The sequence below is a fragment of the Callospermophilus lateralis genome, chromosome 11, assembly GCF_048772815.1.
Source record: "Callospermophilus lateralis isolate mCalLat2 chromosome 11, mCalLat2.hap1, whole genome shotgun sequence".
Classification (NCBI taxonomy): domain Eukaryota; kingdom Metazoa; phylum Chordata; class Mammalia; order Rodentia; family Sciuridae; genus Callospermophilus; species Callospermophilus lateralis.
The window spans coordinates 42,470,835-42,494,260 of NC_135315.1; the positions used below are offsets into that span (position 1 = coordinate 42,470,835).

Consider the following 23,426-nt stretch of genomic DNA (forward strand, 5'->3'; position numbering starts at 1 on the left):
CCTGGTAGGAGGGTACCAGCTGCCATGGTGACAGGTGCACCCCCTCAGATGGCTACTTCAGAAGTTCCTCAGCACAGTACTTAGAGGGCAGTTCCTTAAATGCCAGTTCAGGAGTTCCCCTTCTCGGGAGAAATTATCCTAATTCCTCTGTGGGGGTGGGATGGGGATGAGGATGTAGATAGAGATTGGCATCCCACTGAAGGGCCGAAATTTAAAAAAGAAAAAGAAAATCAGCTGGGTAACATGACCAGTTAATCACGAAGTGGAAGAAAGCAAATCCCCTTAAAGAAGACCAAGGAAGACTGAAAGTGGGTAGAGGGGAGGTGTTGAGAAGAAACCTGGAGTGCCTAATGGTCCATTCAGCTCCTTCAACGGAGCAGCGGGGCCAGGGGCGGGGACTCTCCGAGTCAACCCAAGACCTAAGCCCCAGCCCCAGCCCGCGCTTCCCCCCGTCCCCCGCGCCCGTCCGTCGGCGCATAGGCGGAGCCAAGCTCAGCGCATGCGCCTAGAATCTAGGATGCTCCGCCCTGCAGCGCTGCTGGAACCCGGCAGAGGGCGGCAGCTCCCTTCTTGTTCCCCTGCTGGCACCGCCGAGGCCGCGGGAATTCACCTCCGCCGGGCGGGCCTCCGGGCCCCGCCCACAGGAGGCGTCCCCGGGGAGCTCAAAACAGGGTGGGGGTGGGGGATGCTGCGACAAGATGGCCTCTCCTCTTACCCCGGAGGGATGCGGCAAGAAAAGGCAGAGATGAGCTCGGCGCCCAATTCATTTTCATCATCACCCTATCCACAGTGCCTAAAACAATCCTTAAATGTAGTCTACATTCAATAAGTACTTATTTATGGGATAAAATGAATGAATGAATAACTGAATCCAGGTAAGAAGACTCTGGGGACGCCTTGAATCTCTGTTGTGGGCAGGGGTCCGGGACAAAGAATCAGGAGGGTCAGTGGGCATGGACAGATCGCTGCCCCAGAGGTGGTCATAGACTTAGGCCTCAGGCACTCCTCCAGACCCTGCATTCCACAGGCCCCTGACTTGGCACACCCGAGGTTTGCTCTTGGGCGAGGAACCCATGCGAAGACCCCTAAGCTTGTTCTCTGCCAAGACCAGGCAGTCAGGTCCCAGCTTCTGTAGGGACCACCTGAATGGCAGCTCCAGTAGGCATGCTGCTCTCTGGGGACTCAACTGCTAGGAATTTCCTCATGGCCAGTGGGGATTTCCAAACTGTCTTTGTCTTGCCAAGCTCCCTAAAGGCCCAAAGCCAAGGGCCAGCCTTGAGGATGGTTTCCCAAAACCCTTCACACCTCTGCCCCAAATCTCATCCAGACTTGGGTCACTTGTTAGTCTACTAAATGCTCCACATACACTATATTCCATCCCACCCCCTCTGGCAGACATTTGTGAATGAGCATAATGAAGCATTGTTCTCTTTTTTGTATAAATGACAACTCTTCTCAATTTCCACAGAAGAATAGAGGAAAACCAGTTCAAGGGTCAGCAATACTGATTTAAATTAGGTACCCAAAGGCCTTCCTGGGTGTGAGAGCTGGAGACCTATGCTGCTTATTCTCAAAGTCAGGCTCCTTTAGAGGTCCCTCAGTTCCCCCAAACATTCAGTAAGTATTTGAGGATCTGGGCATTCACTTCTGGAACCCCTTTTGGGGCCTATTTCTAGAAATCTTTGAAGTAAAAGTACCCACTCAGAACCAAGGAAGTAGGAAGAAACAAAAGCCCCTGCCTTGCCTATCAGCCCTCCTCCCCCACATGTAGCCTGCCAAACCCATGGGCATGTGAGCACCTGTGTGTTACCAGGCTGGGCAGAAGATGTGCTTGGCAAGGTGAGGAAGCCCCAGTTGTGGTGGCACACTGCCAGGGACCTGTTGGCCCTGGGGCATTAGGATTCCAAAGCTGGTGAAGTGGAGAAATAGCCAGAGGACAAACCTTCCTTCCTGAGAGAAAGGGGAAATGCCACCAGCCCAACATCTCCAGAGGAACACTGAAAGAGATGAACCTTCCTGTTTGTAGCCACACTGTTCAATATGGTAGCCACCAGCCAGGGGTGGTTGTTTAATTGAAGTTAAATCAAAACAATGAGGTACTTCTCAGTAAATAAAAACAAATTTAAAAGACTGTTCCCATTAGCCATATTTCAAGTGCATAATAGCCACTTGTGACTCATGGCTACTGAGTTGGACAGCACAGACCTCAGAACATTTCCATCTTTGCAGTATGTTCAGTAGGACAAGTCTGGTCTGGAGGTTCCCCCTTCTAGTTTGTCCTGGTCATTCTTGACAAAGCCTCCTTTAGGTGTTGGCCCTGACTACCTGCTGTTCTCTACTATCTCTGCCCAGAATTTGCTTAGACCCTTGTCCCACATGTCTTATTTCTTAGGCCTCAAAAAGAAGTGGGGGAGGGGACTGAAGTCACAATTAACACCCAGCTGGAAAGCAGAAGCCAGATGCCACAGGCCTGAAAAGGCAAGGCTGAATGGAAGCCTGCCCCCACCCCACTGGTGTCCCAGGCTCAGGAGAAAGCCCCTCAGTGCTGCACAATCGTTCCTTGTTTCCAGTCTCTGGACCTTGCATGGCTAAGACATCTGGAATGTAGTGGCCTGAGGGTTTCCCTGGCACCCACTGCAGGACTCATCAGCTATTAGTGCTCCAAAGAGAGAAGTCCCAACAGAACCCTGAACTTTCAAGGGCAATAAGACTTCTGAAACCTTGTCAAAGTCAAGATGCTAGGAGTTCCTTCATGGGGCAATGAGGGCCATAACTGGACACCTCCCTGTTCGGCCAGCTGGATAAACCAAACCCTGTGACAAGCTAGGGAGGCTCAGGCAAGCTCCACTAGACCTGGATGCATGCATCCCAGGGACTCAGTCTGAGAGATTCTGCCACAGTGGCTAGAAAATCCAACAGGAGAATCCAGGTGAATTCATTTATATGATGGAAGGAGCAGAGGACAGACCCAGGAACTGGCAGGTCAAGGTTGTCTTTCTGTTCTGTACCTCAATTCTTGCTTAACCCTAACCCTTGGTAGGTTTCCAGGAGCAAGATGGGTGTGAAGAAACAGAATAAACTATGAAATGACAAAAAAAATATAGGGGGGCGGGGAGGGAGGGGTGGTCCAACTGGAAAACAAATAGGTAGGAAGAAGCCTGGCACTCTAAAGGTATTGGCATCAGCCAAGAATTTGACTGAGGGAAGTCACAGAAAAAGCAGCATAATTTGAAAAACTGGCATCAAACGAGACACCAGATCGGAAACTCAGGGCAAAGCCACTCTGGGATGATTTGCTACCCTGAGTTAAACCTGGGCCTGTTTCCCTATCTCTACCCTAAGGACACATTGAGCAAAAGCACCAGCCTGAGGACAAGAGTAAAGGACTCACAGCTGAGTCATTAATAGGAACAGGGCCTGTGGCATTCCTATGGGCAGATGGTCTATGCTACCAGGCACCAAATGCTTCCCAAGGTATCAGAGATGGATTAATGATGACCATGATAGTCCCCCCCCCACTTTATTTATGGTTTCACTTGCTATAGTTTCAATCCAAAAATATTTAATGGAAGTTTCCAAAAATAAATAATTCATCAGTTTTAAATAACTTTTACTACAGTATACTGTTGTAATTACTCAGTATTACTGTTAATCTCTTACTTTATCTAACATAAATTAAGTTTTTTCATATATATGCATGTATAGGTAAAACATGATACTCACACAGTTCAGTACTGTCTACAGTTTTAGGCAGCCATCGAGGGTCTTGGGATGTATTCCCTGTGAATAGGGGTACTAACATACTCAGGAGGCATTATTATGAGGCTGTTATAAGTGATTTTATATGTAGTGAGTCCTTTAATCCTTAGAAAAATCTTAGAAGGAAAGAATTACCATAGTTCTCATTTTATAGACAAGGAAAATGAGGCCCAAAGAAATTAAATAACTTGCCCAAGGTCACTGACCTAGTAAACAGCAGAGTTAGAATTTGGACCAGGCAGTCCAGCTGGAGTACACGTACGACCCAACTCATAACAATATATTGACAATACACACAGTTAAACATAGCTTCTGATTTCTGGGCCTTTCTGCCTGTGCTGCCTTCTATCTCCTTCTCCTTCCTAAATGAGCTGAAAGCAGTTCCTATAAGCAAAACCAAACCCTTTCGTTCAATTCCTGTTTACCAAGCATCTGTTCCTACAGCAACAATAAGAGCTGCAGACTGGGCATTTTGAAGAGAATGGGTGGGAATGAGGGTACAGGGGCCTTTATAGGATGGGTCACTCTTTTAGAGGCACAGAAAAGAGGCCTGAAAACTAGTTGAAAGACAAAGGGGCTGGGTGGGGAAGCCAAGGCCAGCCAATTTCCTCAGGTTTGAAGCCAGCCTTCCCCTGGACAGAGAAGGTGAGAGGACAGCTTAGAAGGACTAAAGACTGGTGGCAGAAGGAGGGGAAAGAGAGAAGAAAAATCAGGTCTAGATTCTGTAGGGGGTATGTGCATGGCACCCAGGCCATTCCTAAGCTGGATGTCCTGTCACAGATCCCAGTTCTATGATTCTCTTCCTCAGGTCAAAGCCAAGAAATGATGGGTGGAGGCGAGGAACCATAAAGAAATAATAAAGAGGAATGCAGGCAGGCATCTATGTGCCTGTACAGGGTGGTTCACCTCCCACAAGGGAAGGTGAGGGCATTTTGGGTGAGGTGGTCAGATTGACACCCTTCACCTTCTCCAAGCCTAGGCCTCATTCCTGCCTGTTCCCATCCACCCAGCTAAACAAGAAACTCCTGTCACTGTCCAGAAATCCTGAGGCCAGAATCTCAAGCTGCTGTGCAATACCGTTCTGCCAGGCAAAGCCAAGTACTAAGGAGAACAGGGATGTTTGCTAGTCACTGAATTCCAGGAAGTCAAACCACAGCCGTTCCCCCAAGGCTTCTCAGGCCATGGGCCCAGTTTCCCTCTTGCCTCTACTGATCTCAGTGCATGTCCAAATGAGTGGGAATGGGACCTTACCCCATATCTGTGTCCTTTAGGTAACCTAGGCGCCTACTGAGAAGGAGGCAAGGCTGTGCCAGGCTCAGCATAGGCTGGATTCCCTAGCGCCTGGTGCCAGGCACACAAGCTGCTGCAGCCTGGACAGCTCCGGGGAGGGCGAGGTGGAAGATGCCAGCCCAGTGATGGAGGAGGCCTTTTACCACTCTGAAGCCAGGGCTTCTGTAATCAACTCCATAATCAAACCAATCCACAAGTGAGGGAGGCAGTGTGAAGAGGAGTAGGAGACAGGGCCCCAGCAGGAAGAACTCATTAAGGAGATAGATCAGATCCTTCTACTTCATTGTGCCCTGAAAGGTTCCACTGAGATCTCCAGATATTCTCCCCTCCATGTGAGGGGGCTGGGCATGAAACTGGGTGGCACAGAGAATCATGATGGTCTCATGCTGCCTGATAGTGCTGTCACTGTTTGGACTCTAGCCTATGCCACCCAACACCAAGATCTAGCTTTTCACAGCTGTCTAGTTCTGGAGAAAGTACAGACTCCCTAATCACAGGGACCACCTTAGACCTTTCTCCTCCACAGACCAAGCCCACAGTGTGATATGGAACAGGTGCTCCTCAAGACTTCCTGACATGCCCTGACTGCACAAAGGCTCCAGGGTCATTGATCTCCCTATGGCCCAGAGCCAAGGCTCCCCACCTCACCTTCAGCCCCCTCCTGCTCCAAAGCCACAGGCAACCTCCTAGTCATACTAGAAGTGCCCTGCCCTGCTTGCCACAGGGAGGGAAGGAGGAAGTGAGTCAGCTCCTTGAAGAAATGGGAATGAGAGGGAGGAGCCAGCAAAAATGAGATCAGAGGGCAAAGGGTACAGGGGCCAGAAAGGTCCCTAACAGAGGTACCAGGTCCTGGAGATGTTGTGGGGCCCACAGAGTAGAGGACAGACATGTGTGACAAATTCAGTAGTGCATCACCTACAGGGGCTGGGTAGATGCTGTAGGCCAGAGAACCTGGATCTGGCAGGCAGGCCCCACCTGAGGATGGAATCTGAGGCAACTCCCCTTCCTGAATCACCAATGGACTGGAGGAAATGAGGCCTTGTGGGAAATGGCCAGCCACTTCTCTGCTCCGAGAGGTGAAGTCTCTCATCTCCAAGTCCTCCCACTTCTTCTCTTGAGCCCTTTAGTGCCAGAAGCCCAAGAGGGAGAGAGATGTTTGTGTCTCCCAGTAGGAAATGGAATCTATGCTGGGCCCCCAGAGCAGAGCAGTTCCAGCTGCCCTAGCACCAGTCCTACCCTCTCTGGTGGCCCCTACCCATGTGGGAGCTGTCCCCAGGCTCCAGCTGGAATTTGTTGTGCTCTGACTGGGAAAGATCTTTGTCGTGAAAATTCCCAGTCTACTGACATTCTGGCAGGAAGGCAGTCCAGGGAAAGCAGCAGGAGGGAAGAGGAAGCCTTGAGCCCTACAGGGCCACATTCCAACCCTCAGAGACCTATGGCCAGACAGGCACATTCCTTCAGGTCCCCTGGATGGGATACTTTACGGCCCCCATGTAACCCTGAAGCTCCTTCTCACCAAAGCTGGTGCCTTCCCCAGGCCTCTGCTCCTGGATGCTTATGGAACCCACTCTCCCGCACTCCTTTGTGCCAAGTCCCCAAGCACAGAAGAGACAGAGCTAGTGGGTGGAGGCAGGACATGGTAATGTACTGCAGACCGTCACCAGGGCCTGTCAGAGGAGAGGGTTCTAATAACCAAAACTGAAATAAACAAGGAAGACTAGACAGAGAGAATGGGCAACCAGTTCACAGTTTGAGAATCATCTTTCCTTCAACAAATATCTGCTGCTCTCATGAAGTGTTAATAACATTAGATAACTAATCAATCAGAACTTGATAGGTGCTATGAAGGAGAAGGATGGGTGCTGCCAGGATGAGGAACTCATATAAGGTCTGAGAGGATCCGGGAAGGCTTCCTTGAGGAAGTGACATTCAAATTGGGGCCAATGTGCATGCGTAAGCATGTAGGCAGGGAAAGGCACTATCAACAAGAGTGAGTGTCAGGTCTCCACCATGGAAGCTGATGAGAACTCTGGGTTACACACCCACCACCTGTTAGACCCTTGGCCAACCTTACTCCTCCACCTTTTTCCCACAATGCACACAGAACAACAGTGCACAGTCTTAGGCAGTGTTCCTGTTCAGAAGTGACACTATGGGGATCCAGCCACCCCAAATGCTATGGAGATCAGTACTAGCATGCCAGTATGGGCAACAAAAGGTGAGGGAGCCAGTGTTCCCCTGCCTGCTGGATCTAGGATCCAGCAAAGAAGCTGCATAAGAACCAACTGTGTGTCCCTTCTCCACCCCTGGGGGACAACAGCAAACCTGTCAAAGCAGCTGTCTCATCCCTTCTTGAAGTTTCCCTCAGCCATCCTTTCCTTCATTTCTTAGCCCCCACCAGATTAAACTGCCTGCTGCCACTTGGGTTCACTTCCTCTGACTGACCCTCAGGAGACACTGAAAGCACCAGTCACAGTCTTCTGGACACTGTCCACAGAGCAAGAGAGGCCAGTCATCCCTGGCTTCCCCTTCCTTCTAGAAGGAAGACTAGATGAAGAGTCTTCTAGTATCACAGGCAGCAGGTATCAGAAGGGCCCAGGTCTGTGCTGGATAGGAGATTTGTAAGGCTAGTCACATAATGCTTTCTTGTATGCTCTAGCACACTAATTAAGAGTCAATGGCCTGAGTTCAAATCCTAATAAGTCACTTAATAGCTATGCAACCTTATACAACTTGCTTAACCTTAACCCATTATACAATCATTGGTGGTAGTCCAGTTTTCTCATCTGTGAAACAGATTATTATAATATCTAATGCAAAGGATTATTGGGAAAATTAAATGAGTTATGTGAAACATCTAGAGCAGTGCCTGACACCCAGTGAATGCATGCCATGAATCTCACCTTCCATTACTTGCCATGCCTTCTTCCCTCAAGGTACTTCTCAGTAGAATCTTAACCAGGCCATTAAATGCCACCCAGGAGCACCCGCTGTGCTGGGCACCACATGGAGAACCCTCTACAATCTTCCCTGGCCAGAGTCTATGGAAAGTGCAGGGGCTGAGCTGCGCCAGGGCAGAACACCATGCCCTGATTCTGAGGGACATATGGCAGGAGATTAAGGGAGCCAGAGTGGTGACCTAGGTCTAAGGAAATAGTTTCCCAACCAAACCAGAGCCAACAACTGAAAAAATAAGCTTTGCTGACACTGTCCCCTGTATTTAACAGAAAAGAAGCTGTTGCCAAACACCATGCAGGACTCTAGAGTTGGCTGCCCCCCTAAAACTGCACAGCAGGGGGCAGGGGACTGTTAAACACCATTCCTTCACAGTGCCTGATTGGCATACTCGGTGCCTACAGTGCATCCGGATGCCTGGGGCACATCCATATCGCTGCCCAGACTGACAACGCAGGCACCAAGCAGCCTGCCTGGGCAGCAGGGGAGCCCCCACCCCATCTGGGTTATGGGACCCCATTGCCACCCCAGATGCTGCCTTCCACCCTGGGCCAAAGTGAGGACAGTCTAGCAGCTCAGTGCAGTGGGGTGGCGGGAACCCTGCTGGCAGGCAGAACGCGTGCTTGTGGTTTCTGGGAAACGCTGTAGAGATTTGCAGCATTTTTAAAATACTTGTGTTCCCACCCGCCACACACTCCCCTTCACCCCACTCCTCAGCCACCCCCAGTCAGGGTGTTTGCCTATCTGGTATTTTCCAGAACCATTTCAATGTAAATAAGAGAGATTAGAAGGAAGCAGAGGGCAGAGGGCAGGGTAGCTGGGAGATATCAGGGCAGGCTGGAGGGGGCCAAAGAAAGCTACCTTTAAGACCCTGACCCCTTGCCAGGGCTCCTAGCTGAGCCTGCAAAAATATCCAGTGACCAGGACATGTACCCACACCCAGTTCAATGTGGCCTGGGCACTGTGCCCACCACCCACAGGCTATGTGGCCAGGACACTCTGGGACTGCTATTTGTCTACCATCTCAATGGAAAGAAGGCAGAATAGTGCCTTCAAGGACAGAAAAAGGGGACCTGGCAGAACAGAAATGACCTAGCCCACTGCTTTACCCTGCTGGTCCCATGTGCTCCACTAATCCTGGATAGATAACCCCCCAAATGGTCCCAGAGACCTTCCAGCCACCACTTCTTGCCCCCTTGACACCTTCCCACCGGCTCCACATTACCATGAGGACTTAGTTTGGGTTCCACACTGAGCCCCCAAGCCATAACTCTCACATTGCAAGACTCTCTGATGCCAGAGGTGCCTGAAGCTTTGGCACAAAATGAAATAAAAATTTCCTGTTTAAAACAAAAACAAAACAAAAAAAGCCCTCTAAGGATCATTTGAAGTAAAATTAGGAACAGAAGCATTCTAGAACACTGAGCCTGGGCAGTACCCAGCAGCTCTGCCACCACCAGAAGCCTCTAGGAAAGCTTGGTGCGCAGAAGTCGGCCTGGCAGAACTGGAAGCAGAACATTTTCCAGCCTGTCCTTTGAATCCTGCAATTCCCACGGACAGCAAGCACCCAGGAACCTTGGGGACAAGGCAGATGTGGTTCATACCATTTTCACCCAGGGGCGCAGGCTTCCACAACAGCCAGCAGGGAGGCTCTCCTAAGCTTCTCTCAGATTCAGGCAACCCTACAGGGCCAATCTCCATCCTACAGGGCCACCCATGACCAAGCCTGCTGGGCTCCAGAAAGCTAGAAAAGGAAAGGGAACACCCAGAATTTCCTCTCTTCCTTCAGTTGACTATCTTAAAGGATAGAGCTAAAAGAGAAAGTTAAGACAAAAGCAACAGGTCCTCTTTGGACAAGGACAGGAGAGTATCAGGAAGCCCAAAATTAACTTCCTTGGATGGCTGGGCAGGGGAAAGAGTCCTGCTCTTTCTAAGATACCACCTGCCAAAGTCTCACATAGTGATCTCACCTACTACATAAACATACTTAAGTAAAGCACACAAAATATGATACACAGAAGTCTTTCCTGTTAGCCTCAATTCTATCCTCAGAAATAGGACATGAGTGTGCATCCTTCTCGAATTTAACCTTCTCAAACTCTGGGAGGAAAAAAATAAGTCCATTTTATAAGGATGACGGGTCACCTCCCCTAGGAGGTCTCCCCTAATTGCCACCCTTTCCCCCAGGGTAGTACTGCTATTTCCTCCTTCCTGCCCCACTGTGCACTTGCACAGATTTCTCTAATAGCATCTATGTGCCTGGTTGCAGGTCTTACTTAGTCCTGTGCTTCCTCAAGGAAAGATCACATTTTGTTCATTTAATCCCCCAGAGCCCAGCACAGTGCCTGGTCCATAAGCAGACTTCATTAACTGTTTATTGAGGAAATGAGTATGTGGAGGCTCAGAAAAGTTAACTTAGGTAAAACACAAACCAGGTCCTCTGGGCCTCAAAGCCCATGTTCTTTCCACTAAAGTCTGCTTCTTCCCAACCTCTCCTGAGGGTGGAGGTAGTTTAGGTGGACAAGGAGCTTTAAAGAACCTGAGTCCTTGACTACAAACCCCATGCTCCATGAGAAGAAGCAATCACATCAGAGATTTCAGAAACTTGGCTTGTCTGGGAGGAAGTCATGGTCTTCTTTAAAACCCCCTGACTCCTCCCATTCTCAAAACCAGAAAGACACTGCTTTCAGGGAGAATGCCCATGCAGGCTGGCTCCTTTGGCTCTTTATGGAAGGGACAACCACATGGACCAGGGTTTAGGTGGACAGTCTTTTCTGATGTTTCCAGAAAAAACATCCTATACTCCCTGACAATTTGCTTGTCCCCTAGGATGGGCCCACTGAGGATAAGCATAGGACTTTGTAAAGGCCCGCTTCACAAACCAGAGGGGCCAGCCTCCTTCTCTCCCAGTCCCTAGTTCCCAGCCCAGACTGTGGGACTTAACTTTCCCATCCAGACTCATGGAACTAACTGGAGGAAGCACTTTTGATCTGATTAAGTTTTATGATCCTTATCTTTACCAACACCTCCCCTGACCTCACCAGACTCAGGGAACACTTGGCAATTAGCAAACATAGGTGCCCCCACAGAAACTTTCTCTGAGGAATCAAGGAAAGAAGGAGCATGTCTGCACCAAGCTAGCAGCGGACTTGACCCCTTATCACTCAGTCAGTCACCAAGACTAAGTGCCTGCCTTGGTTCACAGAGTCAAATACTTCTGTTCATTCCTGCCGCTTCTTCCCATGTTGAGGCCTCCATCTGCTCTCCAAGGATTACTTCAAAGGCCTCCCAACTAGCCCTCCCTATGGTGACCCCTGCTATGTCCTCAAGCATTCTCCAGAAGCTGACAGAGAGATTTTCTAAACTCTTTTCCTGTTACTCCCTACTGATTGGAATGGCTTTGAGGCCCCTGGGTTAAAGTTCACACTCCTCAGCAAAACTCACAGGGACCTAGGTAGCCTTTGCTTCTCTCTCTTGCTGCTTCTGTCAGCATTCACTGACCTTCCCAAAATATGCCTTGCTCCCCAAACATGTCCTTCTTTCTCCAACCTTGAGGCCTTGGCATGGGTCTATCACAGTCTTCCACTTCCTCCTGACTCCTATCACTCAACTCCTATGCAGATGGCAGCTTTTGCTGACCATTCCCAACACTGTACGTGAAGCCTGTTGTGGGTAGGTAGATGGAAGGAGAGAAGGCAGAAAAAAGAACTGCTTCTCTCAGAATTTGTCAGGTCCTAAATCTATCCTATCATTGTGCCTTACCCCTACTTCCCATGGAACCTCATCAAGTGGCTACAGGGACACATGAAGAAAGTGTGAGCCAAGCATTCTGCACACTCCAGGGTGAAGGGTTATGTCTCCCTGGGGCCTTTGGAACAGGCTACAGAGAGGAGCCGTGGGGCCCTGGCCGCCCTCTGTGTGTCAGAGAGAACAGATAGTTGGTCAGCTCCCTCGGAGCTCTCTGGGGATAGACAACAAGTGGACACAGTTGATGAATTGCCTGATGGGCAGGGTGGCCACCAGAAGTTATCCCTGTAGGGCTCCCATCATCAGGGTACCCTGACCAGGAGCCTAGAGGTGAGAAGACTCTTTTCTTTCTTTCTTTGTATTTTTTTTTTTTTTTTAGTTTTTATTTTTTTAGATTTTTGATGGACACAACACTTTTATTTATTTAATTAATTTATTTTTATGTCGTGCTGAAGATCAAACCCAGCGCCTCACACATGCTAGGCAAATATTCTACCACTGAGCTACAGCCCCAGCCCTGAGAAAATTCTTTTCTTGGTGCAGAACCGAGATTAGAAAGGATGCCAAGAAAAGTAGCAGGAATCGGAGTGGGAGGAAGAGAAAGAGATAGAGGCTGAGGGCCATAGAAGAGCTGCCATCTCTGCCGCTATTCTGTTCCAGCTCATGAAGTCTGTCGCAGAAAGCTAGAAATGCTGAGGCTCTGCTTCTGTCTGCTTGGGGCTCAAGTCCCCACCAAAACCCAGGTGGGGAAAGGGTTTTTTTCAGTCCTGTGTGTCTTGTACTGCCAGATAGCTCCAGGAAGACACATGGGATGGAGTTTTCTACTGTGTCTGCTGCCAGATCTGCCAAGCTGAGGCCTAGGGAAGAAGTCCTCCGGGTAACAGCTGGGCTTGCCCCTTGGGGCGAGAGCAAGCCAGTGTTTCAGGGATACCAGCTGTAACATGGATTCCACCGGCGCCTCCAACGCTAAACCATCCACCTCCCCAGGGATGGGACAGCAGCAGCTAGTCAGAAAGGAAAAGTGGCTAGGAAATGTGAGATGCCAGGATGATCCCTGGGCTACAGAGAGAGAACTAAATGGCATCTGAGATGTCAAGCCTGGAGCCCCACAGAGGCCTTGCTGTGGTTCAGCAGGGAGCTAGAGACAACACCCAGGGGGATTTATGCTTTAAGAAGAAAATTCCATCTGTTAAAAGCAATCTTGGCCTGGGAGAAAGTAGAGACATAGCAATGCATTACAACCTTTGGTTTTAAAAATAAAGAACTCAGGGAACTAAGACTTCGAGGGGGAAGACAAGGGAAGGCCCTTGTCTTCCTCCTCGAAGTCTTAGTTCCCTGAGTTCAGTCTAACTTGCCAGCTAACATGCAGCAAGAGCTCAATGTATGCTTTCAGAATGAATGAGTCAGGCCTTCCCCTGGATTCTACACAAGCTCCTTCTCACTCACTACTCACCCTGACCACAAAGCTACCTAAACCCAACTAGCCCCAGGGTAAAGGAAGACCTAGAACCCAAGTTCAGTGTGTTCTGCCAGAGTATGACCCTGCCACTCTGGGCCCAATATACTGTCAGGTTGAACAGCCATTCTGAATGTCCATTTCCTCTCCCTGGGAGAAAGCTTGGAGCTGGACTCTGCCTGCTTCCTTAGCACTTCCTCTTCTTTTTGACTTTGACAAATCTGGCTGGCCACTTAGTGCTGAAAGGTCCCAGCCAGCTGTGCACTGGTCAGGCTGCAAGGCCCAGATCTGGTCAGTCCTAAAACCCACAACAGGGAGAGAAGGATATGCTATTTTCAGGCAGGATATTCCAAACTATGTCACCCCTCCCCCTGGCCCATCAAAAGACCACTGGGGTTAGAGGTCTTAGTTCCCCATGGAGACCTGCCCATTCCTCTGATCTAAATCTCTGCTCTCATGCCTTCCTCTGTAGTTTTGCGTGGGCAGGATCACAGTTAGGGATCTCAGGGATAGTCAGGATACATTATCTCTGGAGGTTTGATTTCTGTTGATTTCCCAGAGTCATCCTTTTTATTTCCGGGAGAGTAATAAAAATTCTTGCAGCCTTTATAAATCACACCCAATCACTCCTCTATTTCAAATTCTTCGATGGTCCCACTTCAGTGGGATAAAATCTAACTCCAACCATGGTTTACAAGGGCCTCCATGATCTTGTCCTGCTACTCTGAGATCTCACTTGGTATTTAATACCTTGCCTACTCAGGAGCACAAAGAGGCCCTGGAGAAGGTCATCTTCCCCAGAGCTGGTGACTAAAAGGTTCCCAGCTGACTTCCTCTGTACACACAGCTCTTCACCCCAAATGTTCAGCCCTAATTTGAAATCATTTGTCATTTTTCTTTTATCTCCAAAATCTAAATAAACATGGAATTCCTATCTTTTAGTGTCCATATTGTCTCTCATATCTTAAAGTAGCACATGTTAGCCTACATGTCCCAATTTAGGGCTCAGGACATAGGGTGACCAAAACTAACCCTTTTTCATATCATGAAACTGAACACTGACATGGCAATTTTACCAACCAACAAAAACCTCTCTTGAGGGCTCCAGGGATACAGCTAAAGTTTAGGCAGAACCTGTTCTTGCCTGACACCCTTGAGAAAGGCATTATGCTGAATTCAATCAAGTCAATCCAACAGAACGCTAGAGGAAAACATCAAACCATGAGGCTTGGAGGAACTATTGAAAACTCTATCACAATGAACCTTTGAGGAGTTGTACTTAGCTGCTTGACAAGGTACAGAGACAAAGGTATGAATCCTATAGTAAGCATCTGGCATGGGACACCCTCTCCTGATGTTACTTCTCCCTACAGGCCCAGGGAATGATACAATCCTCCAACTTCTGTGCTGTCTAGGGTCTGACCACAGCTCTTGGGCACTCTCAGTCATCTGCCTAAGTACAATTGCATGAAATGCCCACATCCCAGATCCCTGCTCACCCCTGGTACTCAGGGAAGAACTCACATCGGCTGGCTCCCTGCGGTGTCCGTCGCCACTCCGCAACCAGCTCCGGCTCAACTCGCTGAGCTCTGGGATGGGCTGAACCTTAAGCCGCACACTGTCCCCAGACTGTCGGATCATCTCCACAATCTCATCTCTGGACTTGTTCTCCACATTGTGCCCATTAATCTCCACCAGTCGGTCTCCTGGCACCAACCCAAGAGCCAGGTCCTTGGTACCAGCACCAGGTTCAGCAAAGTGAACCACCCGGCGATAGGCCTGGCCCTCAGGGCCACGATCCAGCATGGTGGTACGCCTCAGGGAGAAACCAAAGTCTCCGGTGGGCCTTCTTTGCAGTTCCAGTTCCCTGGGGGCAGGGGGTGGTGGAGGCACCACTGGGGGAAGTCTCAGGTCAACTGGGAACCTTTTAGTCACCAGCTCAGGGACTCGAGAACGGTGTCCTGCTCGAGGGATGCCTGGGCCAGAATGCTGCAACAGTTGTCCCTCTAGTGTCCTTATCTCCACCTGTGGTGATGGGGCTGCAGAGTGCTCTGAGGGGGTTGAGGTTTCTGAGGCGCTCTCATCCCGACTTCGCTGGGAAAAAGAGAAGCGCTTGACAATCATCTGTGAGTTCTGCTTGGCCAGCGAGCCAAACTTGGCTGCCCGCTGCAGCACGGAGCCCCTGAAGCTGCCTTCCTCACCCTTGAGGTCATCGCTGGAGCTGGCTGTGCTTAAGTGGCCCGAGTCTAGGATGATGCTGCCCCGGTTGCTGTCAGAGTCAATGTCAGTCAGGTGCAGGTCAGACCCACTGGCCACCTTGATGGGGATGGGGTTGGAGATTTCCAAGCGAGTCTTGGATTCACGCTTGGAGGAGCGGTTCAGGTTGAAGAATCCACGGCGGAGACTCATCTCTTCCAGGCTCCGCAGCTCTGCTGCTGACATCCGCTCTTTCTTCTCCTTTTTCTCCTTCTTCTCCTTCCTCCCGCCATCTTTGTCCTTATCTTTTTTCATTAAGTTAAACATGGTAGGGTTTTGTTTTTTTTGGGTGGCACCCCCAGTGGATTATGGGTGCTCAGCACAGGACCTTTGGACCCCCACCTTGCTGCTGTAAACAGAAACACAGAGGGAAAAAAGATTATTCCAGCAGTCTTTTCCTGCATCTGTAGTCAAGATATGACCAACTACCCCTCACTGAGTGCTAATGATGTATCAGGTACTCCGCTTTATACAATATTTTAACAGTTGATTTAATTATTTAGACCAAGGCTTAGGTATACCTGGAAAGACCTGACCTGCGAGCAAGAGTAAACGTCAAGCCATCTTTAATCTGATTGAAAATTCAAGCAAAAAAGGCAAAGGAAAGGGGCTCTTTGCCATCACCTCCTTCAGCCATGTCTGCCAGAGCAACGGACATCACATGCTACCAGGCTCCTTCCTATGTCCCCTACAGCAGCAGACTTAGTCACTGACACCCAGAAGACCTTGGGATCCAACCTTTATGTAATGACTTTCTCTTGACCCTCATAACATTTCTGCAAGTTATGTGCCATTATCTCCACTTTACGAATGAGAAAAATGGAGCTTAGAAAGTTAAGGATATGTTAGATGCCACCCAGTTAATAAGTGGCAATGCTGAGTTTCAGGGGCCAATACATCCTTTCTATGACCTGGATGCCCGAAGTGAAGCAGGGAGGGAAGGAAGGGGAAATTCCAGACCAAACAGAGGACAGACAGCTGCGGGGTGGGGGTGGTGTGGGGTCTGCTGGATAAACAGGATCCTGAAAAACTCACATCCTTTTCCCTAGACCAACACCTAAATATAGCTTCAGGAAGAAAGTTGTGGCCGCCTGAGAGAAAACCCCAGCTCCAGGATGTGTATACTAAAGGCATCAACCTACCCTTACTCTCACGTGCACCTCTTTGGGGGCAGAACTGAGAAAAACCTGGTGGAGGTAGAATTGAGAGAGCCTTTCTTGTTCTAACCAGCAAGGAACAAGAAGTAGAAATAGGCCATGTCATCTAAGTAGAAATTAACTGTAATTTTTTCTGTCTCCATGAAAGCTTCCCACTCTGAGTTCCAGACAGAGGATCTATGAACTTACCCTTCCAGCAATGGCCTCTTGCCGGGCCCTGGACAGGTATTTTCTCTCTGCGTAGCCATCCCCACAACCAAGCTGGGCCCTCCAGGATATCCATTCCACTAAGAGGGTCTTCCCTCCAGAAACTCCTAAGGCCCCCAGTTAGCACTGGCTAATTGTTCCCTCGCTGCACAACACCCTGACCCTTGTGGTTCCTAGCAGACCAACACATCTTCACTCTAGAGCAATGCTGTCCATAAGACAATTCACGTAATATATGTAATTTTAAAATCTCCTAGTAGCCATATTAAAAAGATAAAAACAAACAGGTAAAGTTAGGCTAGGCATGGTGGTACATGCCTATAATTCTAGCTACTTGGGAAGCTGAAGCAAGAAGATTGTGAGTTCAAGGCCAGCCTGGGTAACATAGCAAGGTCAGTTATGTATACTAAAAAAAGGTTAAATTAACGTTAATAATATATCCTGTTTAATACAATATATCCAAATATTGACATCTCAACATGTAAGTTATATAAAATATTGACAGTTTTTTTACATTCTATTTTCCATATTAAGTCTTTGAAACTCACTGTGTATTTTATACTTAAAGCATATTTCAATTCAGATGAACCACATCTTAAGTATTCAACAACTTCCTTGGGCTAGCAGCTCTTAGATTTGACAGTGCAATTCTGGAGAAATCTTTAGTGTAGAGCATGTCCAAAGAGGTAGGAAATATGACCAGGTCACTAGCTCCTTGTGGGCATAGCAAGAGCCTCTCTCTCTCTCTCTCTCTCTCTCTCTCTCTCTCTCTCGCTCTCGCTCTCTCGCTCTCTCTCACCTCAGTTTCAACTTAGTAAAACAAAGTTCCCTCTGGACTTGTTAGTTCTAAATGCTCGGTGAACACTGGGATTTGGAAGACAGGAAATCTAAAGTCCAAAAGGCATATAGCCAGGAGCAGTATTGGCCAGCTGGGTCTGGACTTGGTGGGAGCCAGGGAGTACCTGACAGACAGAATCCTTTCTTCAGGGATTTACTTTTTTTTAAGTTGTTGATAGACCTTTATTTTAATTTTATTTATTTATATACAGTGCTGAGAATCAAACCCAGTGTCTCATACACGCCAGGCAAGTGCACTACCGCGGAGCCCCAGCCCTAACCCCTTCAGGGCACTACTTTTGACAGAGGAGTCTCTCTTCTGAATGTTGATAGAAATGTAGCATAGACCTTATATACCAAGACAAGGGATCTTTGGCAGGTCACTACCCACAACATCTTGACTGGTCTAGAAGATGGCTCCAGGGGTACCTGTGGGGGATATGAAGGAAGAAAAAAAAAATCCTTGTGGACTAACAAGAGTATTTTAGCCTTAGTCCAATCACAAAGAACCTACCTGCCTATAGTACTCTATCCCAATAAGCCACTGATACTCTACAAACCTTACCTAATTCTGGCTCTTGGCTGGAGGTTAGGTAGCTGGGCACTCTCAACGGAAAACAGCCCCCAGAATTCTAGAGTCTTTGAGCTAGAAAAGTCCCTTAAAAGAAAGTTCATGCAAATTCCTGTCTCTGCAAAAACTTGCCCCTCATGTCATTGCAGCAGGCAGGAAAAACAGAGCGTCAGTCATAGCAGCAGGACAAGGAATGGTGCTGGCTAGAAATTTGAGGAGATCTGATATCTAGGCCTGAATCTGCCAAGAAATCACAGTTGGGGGGACCTTGGGCCTGTCACTTTGCTCAAGGTTGAACCAGATGATCTAGGCCTCTTCCAGCTCTAAAATTCCAACTATCCAATGTGGACATAGGTTAGTTATTAACTTTCTGTCAAAGTCACCCCTGTCATCCTAACCCTCAGGGCTTCAGAGATTGAAACATGTCAGACCTTACCCACCATCCCTATCCAGCCATTGTTACCTGCACAGCTCCCAAAGGCACCTCTTCCCCACTGCCATTCCCCTTTTTGCCAGGCCTGAGTGTGGACTGTTTTTTCCTGAGCCACATATCTGGAGCTACCTGACTGCCTGCAGGTTTCCCTTCCAAGATCAGATTTGCTGTTCCCATACTCCTCAGCCCTCATTTCACTAGAGAGCTGGGCTCCACCGTGTTCTTGTAAACCTTGAATTTGTGAACATCACCTGTCCTTGGGCCCAAGGCCTTCAGCAGCTCCGAAACCAACATCTACCTTATCCCCATTCCAGGCTACATTTTCTATCCACCTCTTCTTCCTCTCCCTCCCTCTCACTTCACACCGGTGAAGAAAACTTAATAGTTCACTCCAGGAAGCTTTTCCTAACTTTTTTAAAAATTTTTTTTAAAGTTGTAGATGGACACAATTCCTTTATTTTATTTATTTATGCAGTGTTGAGCATGGAACCCAGTGCCTCATGCATGCTAGACAAGCACTCTACTACTGAGCCACTACCCCAGCCCCAGCCTTTCCTAACTTTAAGTGGAAGAAAGGTACATATGTAAATTCAGACATCTGCCTAAATTATCTTGACCCTTCTATTTTAAAAACAAAATACAATATGTCAACTCAGCTGCTTTATCACTTTGAAATTGTGAGCATCTTGAAGGCAAGGACTGTTCAATTCAAACATGCATCTACCTGTCCATCCACAAAAGTGGATAAATAGTTTACATGTTGACGCAAAATGGAATGCTACTTAGCAACAAAAAAGAAACAACTGCTGATAAGCACAATAACAGGGACAAATCTCAAAAACATTATCTGAAGCAAGTGGGGAAGAAGCTGTTGACAATGCATATTGGTATGATTCTATTTATATAAAGCTCTAATACAGGCAAAATTAACCTATAGTTAAAAAAAATCAAAGCAATGATTATCCTGGGGTTGGGGGAATGGGAGAATGTATGAAAAAGGGCATTCGGGAACTCCTAGAGTGATGTTCATGTCCTGAATGTTCATAGGGACTTGAGATGACAAATCTATATATTTGTCAACTGTCATCAAACAGTGTATGTTAGATTTGTGCATTTTATTGAACACAAGTATTTACTCAAAAGAAAAAATTGTAAACAAATATTGAACTCTAGTTAATGATACATAGGCTAAAAGATGTGGAGTAAAGTATACCAATGGCTGCAATTTACTTTGAGATATGTCAAAAATTTAAGATAGCTTGGTAGATCAATCAAGGGATAAAAATATGGTAAGCAAGGATGGGAAAATGCCAATTGTTGAATTTATGACGTAGGGAGGTGTTGACTGTAAAATTCTTTTAACTTTTCTAAATGTTTGCAGATCTTTGTGATAAAATATTAGAAAAAATATGTGTCTAGGGACTGAGATTGTAGCTCAGTGGTAGAGCACTCGCCTAGCACATGCAAGGCCCTGGGTTAGATAAATAAAGGCATTGTGTCCAACTACACCTAAAAAATAAATATTTTTTTAAATGTATCTATCTCTTTTTTTATACAGAGTTATGAAAAAATTGTGCTGTGAATGGATAATTATGAATGTAATGCATTCCACTACTGTCATGTATGTAAGAAATTTTTAAAAATGTATCTATCAAGAAGCTACTAAATACAAGGGATGTAAAGGTAAGTAAGCCTAGTGAAAGAGCTCAGAGGCTTTGGATGTCAGTTCACAAAACTGAGAACAAATCTGAGTTAATACCTATGAAGCCCTGGGCAAATCACTTCAGGCCACTGTATGCCTGGTTTCACTATCTATAAAATAAAACAGAGATAATAGCATCTATCACATAAGGAGCAGGAATTAAATTTTAAACACACACATATGTATGGCATATTTAAGCATGACATGTACAATGCCTAGCCCATGGTAAGCTTTCAAGAGTGGTACATTCTTCCAACCTAAATGAGATGATGAAGAGGATAAGAGAGTGTACAAGTGACTATCAGCACAAATATGACTAAAATAAGTTCAACCCCTTTTATGTGGAAAACAAAGCCCAAAGAAGTAAAGGCAACCAAGTGAGCACTCGGACAAACTCTATCGTATGTTTGAGTCCACAGCTCCCTATAGCTACTGTGGAGGATACAGAGAGCCAATTCATAGATGCAGAAATACAAATAGCCAACACAAATGAACAGGTATTCAGCCTCAGTAACAGCCATAGTTATATACTGCTTTTCATCTATCAGTTCAATAAAAACTATCAAGATGGAAAACATTATGAGATGGGAAGCAGGAATGCTCATATATGTTGGTAGGAGTACAAACTGGTGTGACATATACATCACTGCAGCAGAAAGGCCAGTTGGTCTATACTATAAAATATGGGATACTTCATGAATTTGTGTGTAATCCTTGCACAGGGGCCAGCCTAATCTTACCTATATTCTTCCAATGTTAGTGTACATGCTGCCAAAGCAGACATTTGAATAAATTTTTAGGAGGATAAGTTGGTGATGCCTATGGAAACATTTATGTTCATTCATAACCTTTGGACAATTCCACAACTCTATAGGTCATCTATAGATATAGTCACACAATAAACTAGACTAATCTTTGCAGAATTGTTTATAATTACAAATCTATACATATAAATATGAATCACTATGGAAATAATTAAATTATAAAATAACTAGGCAGTTATTAAAAAGAATGAGGTAGATTTGTATACCCTGACCTAGAAAAATTCTATACTATCTTGTTAAATGAGGAAAGCAAGATAGACAGAAAGCAAGATAGAAAAAGTTTTTTAAACTATATATGAGGGTATGAATAATACACAGGTATATTACATACAATATTTACATAGTCAGAAAAATATATGCTCTGGGGAAAAGATTGGGATTTTAGAATAGTCAAAGCAGATTTGTGTTTCATCTATATGGTTTTAAGTTTTTAAACGAGAATATTAAGCAGGTAGGAGTGTGTGTGTGTGTGTAAATTTAAGCCTAGAGGCTCTGAGTATGGAATTATGTGTGATTTTTCTTCTTTCTGTAGGCTCTTTATTTCTTACAAAAAAAGATGTTGAATATTTACATTAAATATTTTAAAATAATGTATTTAGTAATAAATAGGTAAATATTACACACACATACATATACACACACACACACACACAAAAAAAAAACGAGCTTTTAAAAATTAGTCTGGGGCCAAGTACAATGCACACTAATAGTCTCAGTGGCTCAGGAGGCTGAGACAAGAGGATGGCAAGTTCAAGGCCAGCCTCAGCAACTTAATAAGGTCCTAAGCAACTTAATGAGAACTTGTCTTAAAATAATGATGATGATGATGATGATGATGATGATGATAATAATAATAATGACTGGAGATGTATCTCAGTGGTAAAGAGCCCCTAGATTCAATCCCTAGTATCCACCCTCAACCCCCTCCACCCAGGAAAAAATGTATCTGGTTGTCCCTGGGGAGTAGGTGGCAATGGGAAAAGTTACACTTAAGTTTTCCACTGAATACATTTCCTAATGATTCAACTACCCACCCCCCCATGTTACTTTCCTAACTTTAAAGATTTAAAAAAAACAAAACAAAAAGTGTAGTTCTGATAGAGTGGCAAGCAATCCATTCGCATTACAGTTGTAAACAGGGTTTACAAGGATCAATTTAAAGTTGCCTTCCTGTCTTTTTTTTTTTTTTTTTTAATTAATTTTTATTGTAGGTTGTTCAAAACATTACATAGTTCTTGATATATCATATTTCACACTTTGATTCAAGTGGGATATGCGCTCCCATTTTTACCCCATATACAGATTGCAGAATCACATCATTTGCACAACAATTGATTTACATATTGCCATTCTGGTGTCTGTTGTATTCTGCTGCCTTTCCTATCCTCTACTATCCCCCCTCCCCCCTCCCCTCCCCTCTTCTCTCTCTACCCCCTCTACTGTAATTCATTTCTCCCCCTTATATTTTTCCTCCTTTCCCCTCACTTCCTCTTGTATGTAATTTTGTATACCCCTGAGGGTCTCCTTCCATTTACATGCAATTTCCCTTCTCTCTCCCTTTCCCTCCCACCTCCCATCCCTGTTTAATGTTAATCTTCTTCTCATGCTCTTTGTCCCTACTCTGTTCTTAGCTACTCTCCTTATATCAAAGAAGACATTTGGCATTTGTTTTTAAGGGATTGGCTGGCTTCACTTAGCATAATCTGCTCTAATGCCATCCATTTCCCTCCAAATTCTATGATTTTGTCATTTCTTAATGCAGAGTAATACCTTCCTGTCTTAAAAGTTGAATTCAGTGACTTAGGGGACCTGGATAAAAGAGACTTTACTGGTATCTTATGGCTTTAAGTAGGGACAGATTTAAATGGGTCACCCTGCAGCTGGCAAAGCAGAAACCCCAGGAAATGGAAACTATAACATTAGCTTCCCAGGACAGGGGCAGACAGGGGCACCCAGGATTGGCTGCTGTGGGTGAATACTTAGGTCGGTTCCCCACCTCCCACCGGCAGACCACCCTCATAAATACATACAAAGGAAATAGTTTCCCAGGAGAGCCGACCTCTCTCCCTTGGCCTCTGACCTCCTAGAGCGGCGGCTCCCTACAGCCCGAGGCCCCTATCTTGTCCCAAGCCCGCACCGGAGATCGCAGCCTCGGCTCAGAGGTGTCCCGCAACACCTGGCCCGGCCCGCCGCGCGGCCCCAGAGAGCGGCCAGTCACCGCCGCCGCGCTGA

General features: G+C 46.7%; 1 protein-coding gene and 1 non-coding gene across 7 annotated transcripts in view; both read right to left on the reverse strand.

The window, feature by feature from the left end:
• Myo18a (myosin XVIIIA) overlaps positions 1-23,426 on the reverse strand; it is a 98,736-nt gene that overhangs the window by 71,656 nt on the left and 3,654 nt on the right. For 5 of the 6 annotated variants that reach the window (XM_076870905.1, XM_076870903.1, XM_076870906.1 and 2 more), the window contains exon 2: positions 14,732-15,812. In XM_076870905.1, the coding sequence (XP_076727020.1) occupies positions 14,732-15,730 (999 nt within the window). In that variant the 5' untranslated portion in view covers positions 15,731-15,812. Of the gene's footprint in view, positions 1-14,731; positions 15,813-18,021; positions 18,039-23,426 lie in introns of those variants that run through there. The other variant, XM_076870891.1, reaches the window with a different exon arrangement.
• On the reverse strand, positions 21,048-21,150 carry LOC143411046 (U6 spliceosomal RNA). Its single transcript, XR_013092773.1, has one exon. It is a non-coding gene; the product is annotated as a U6 spliceosomal RNA (small nuclear RNA).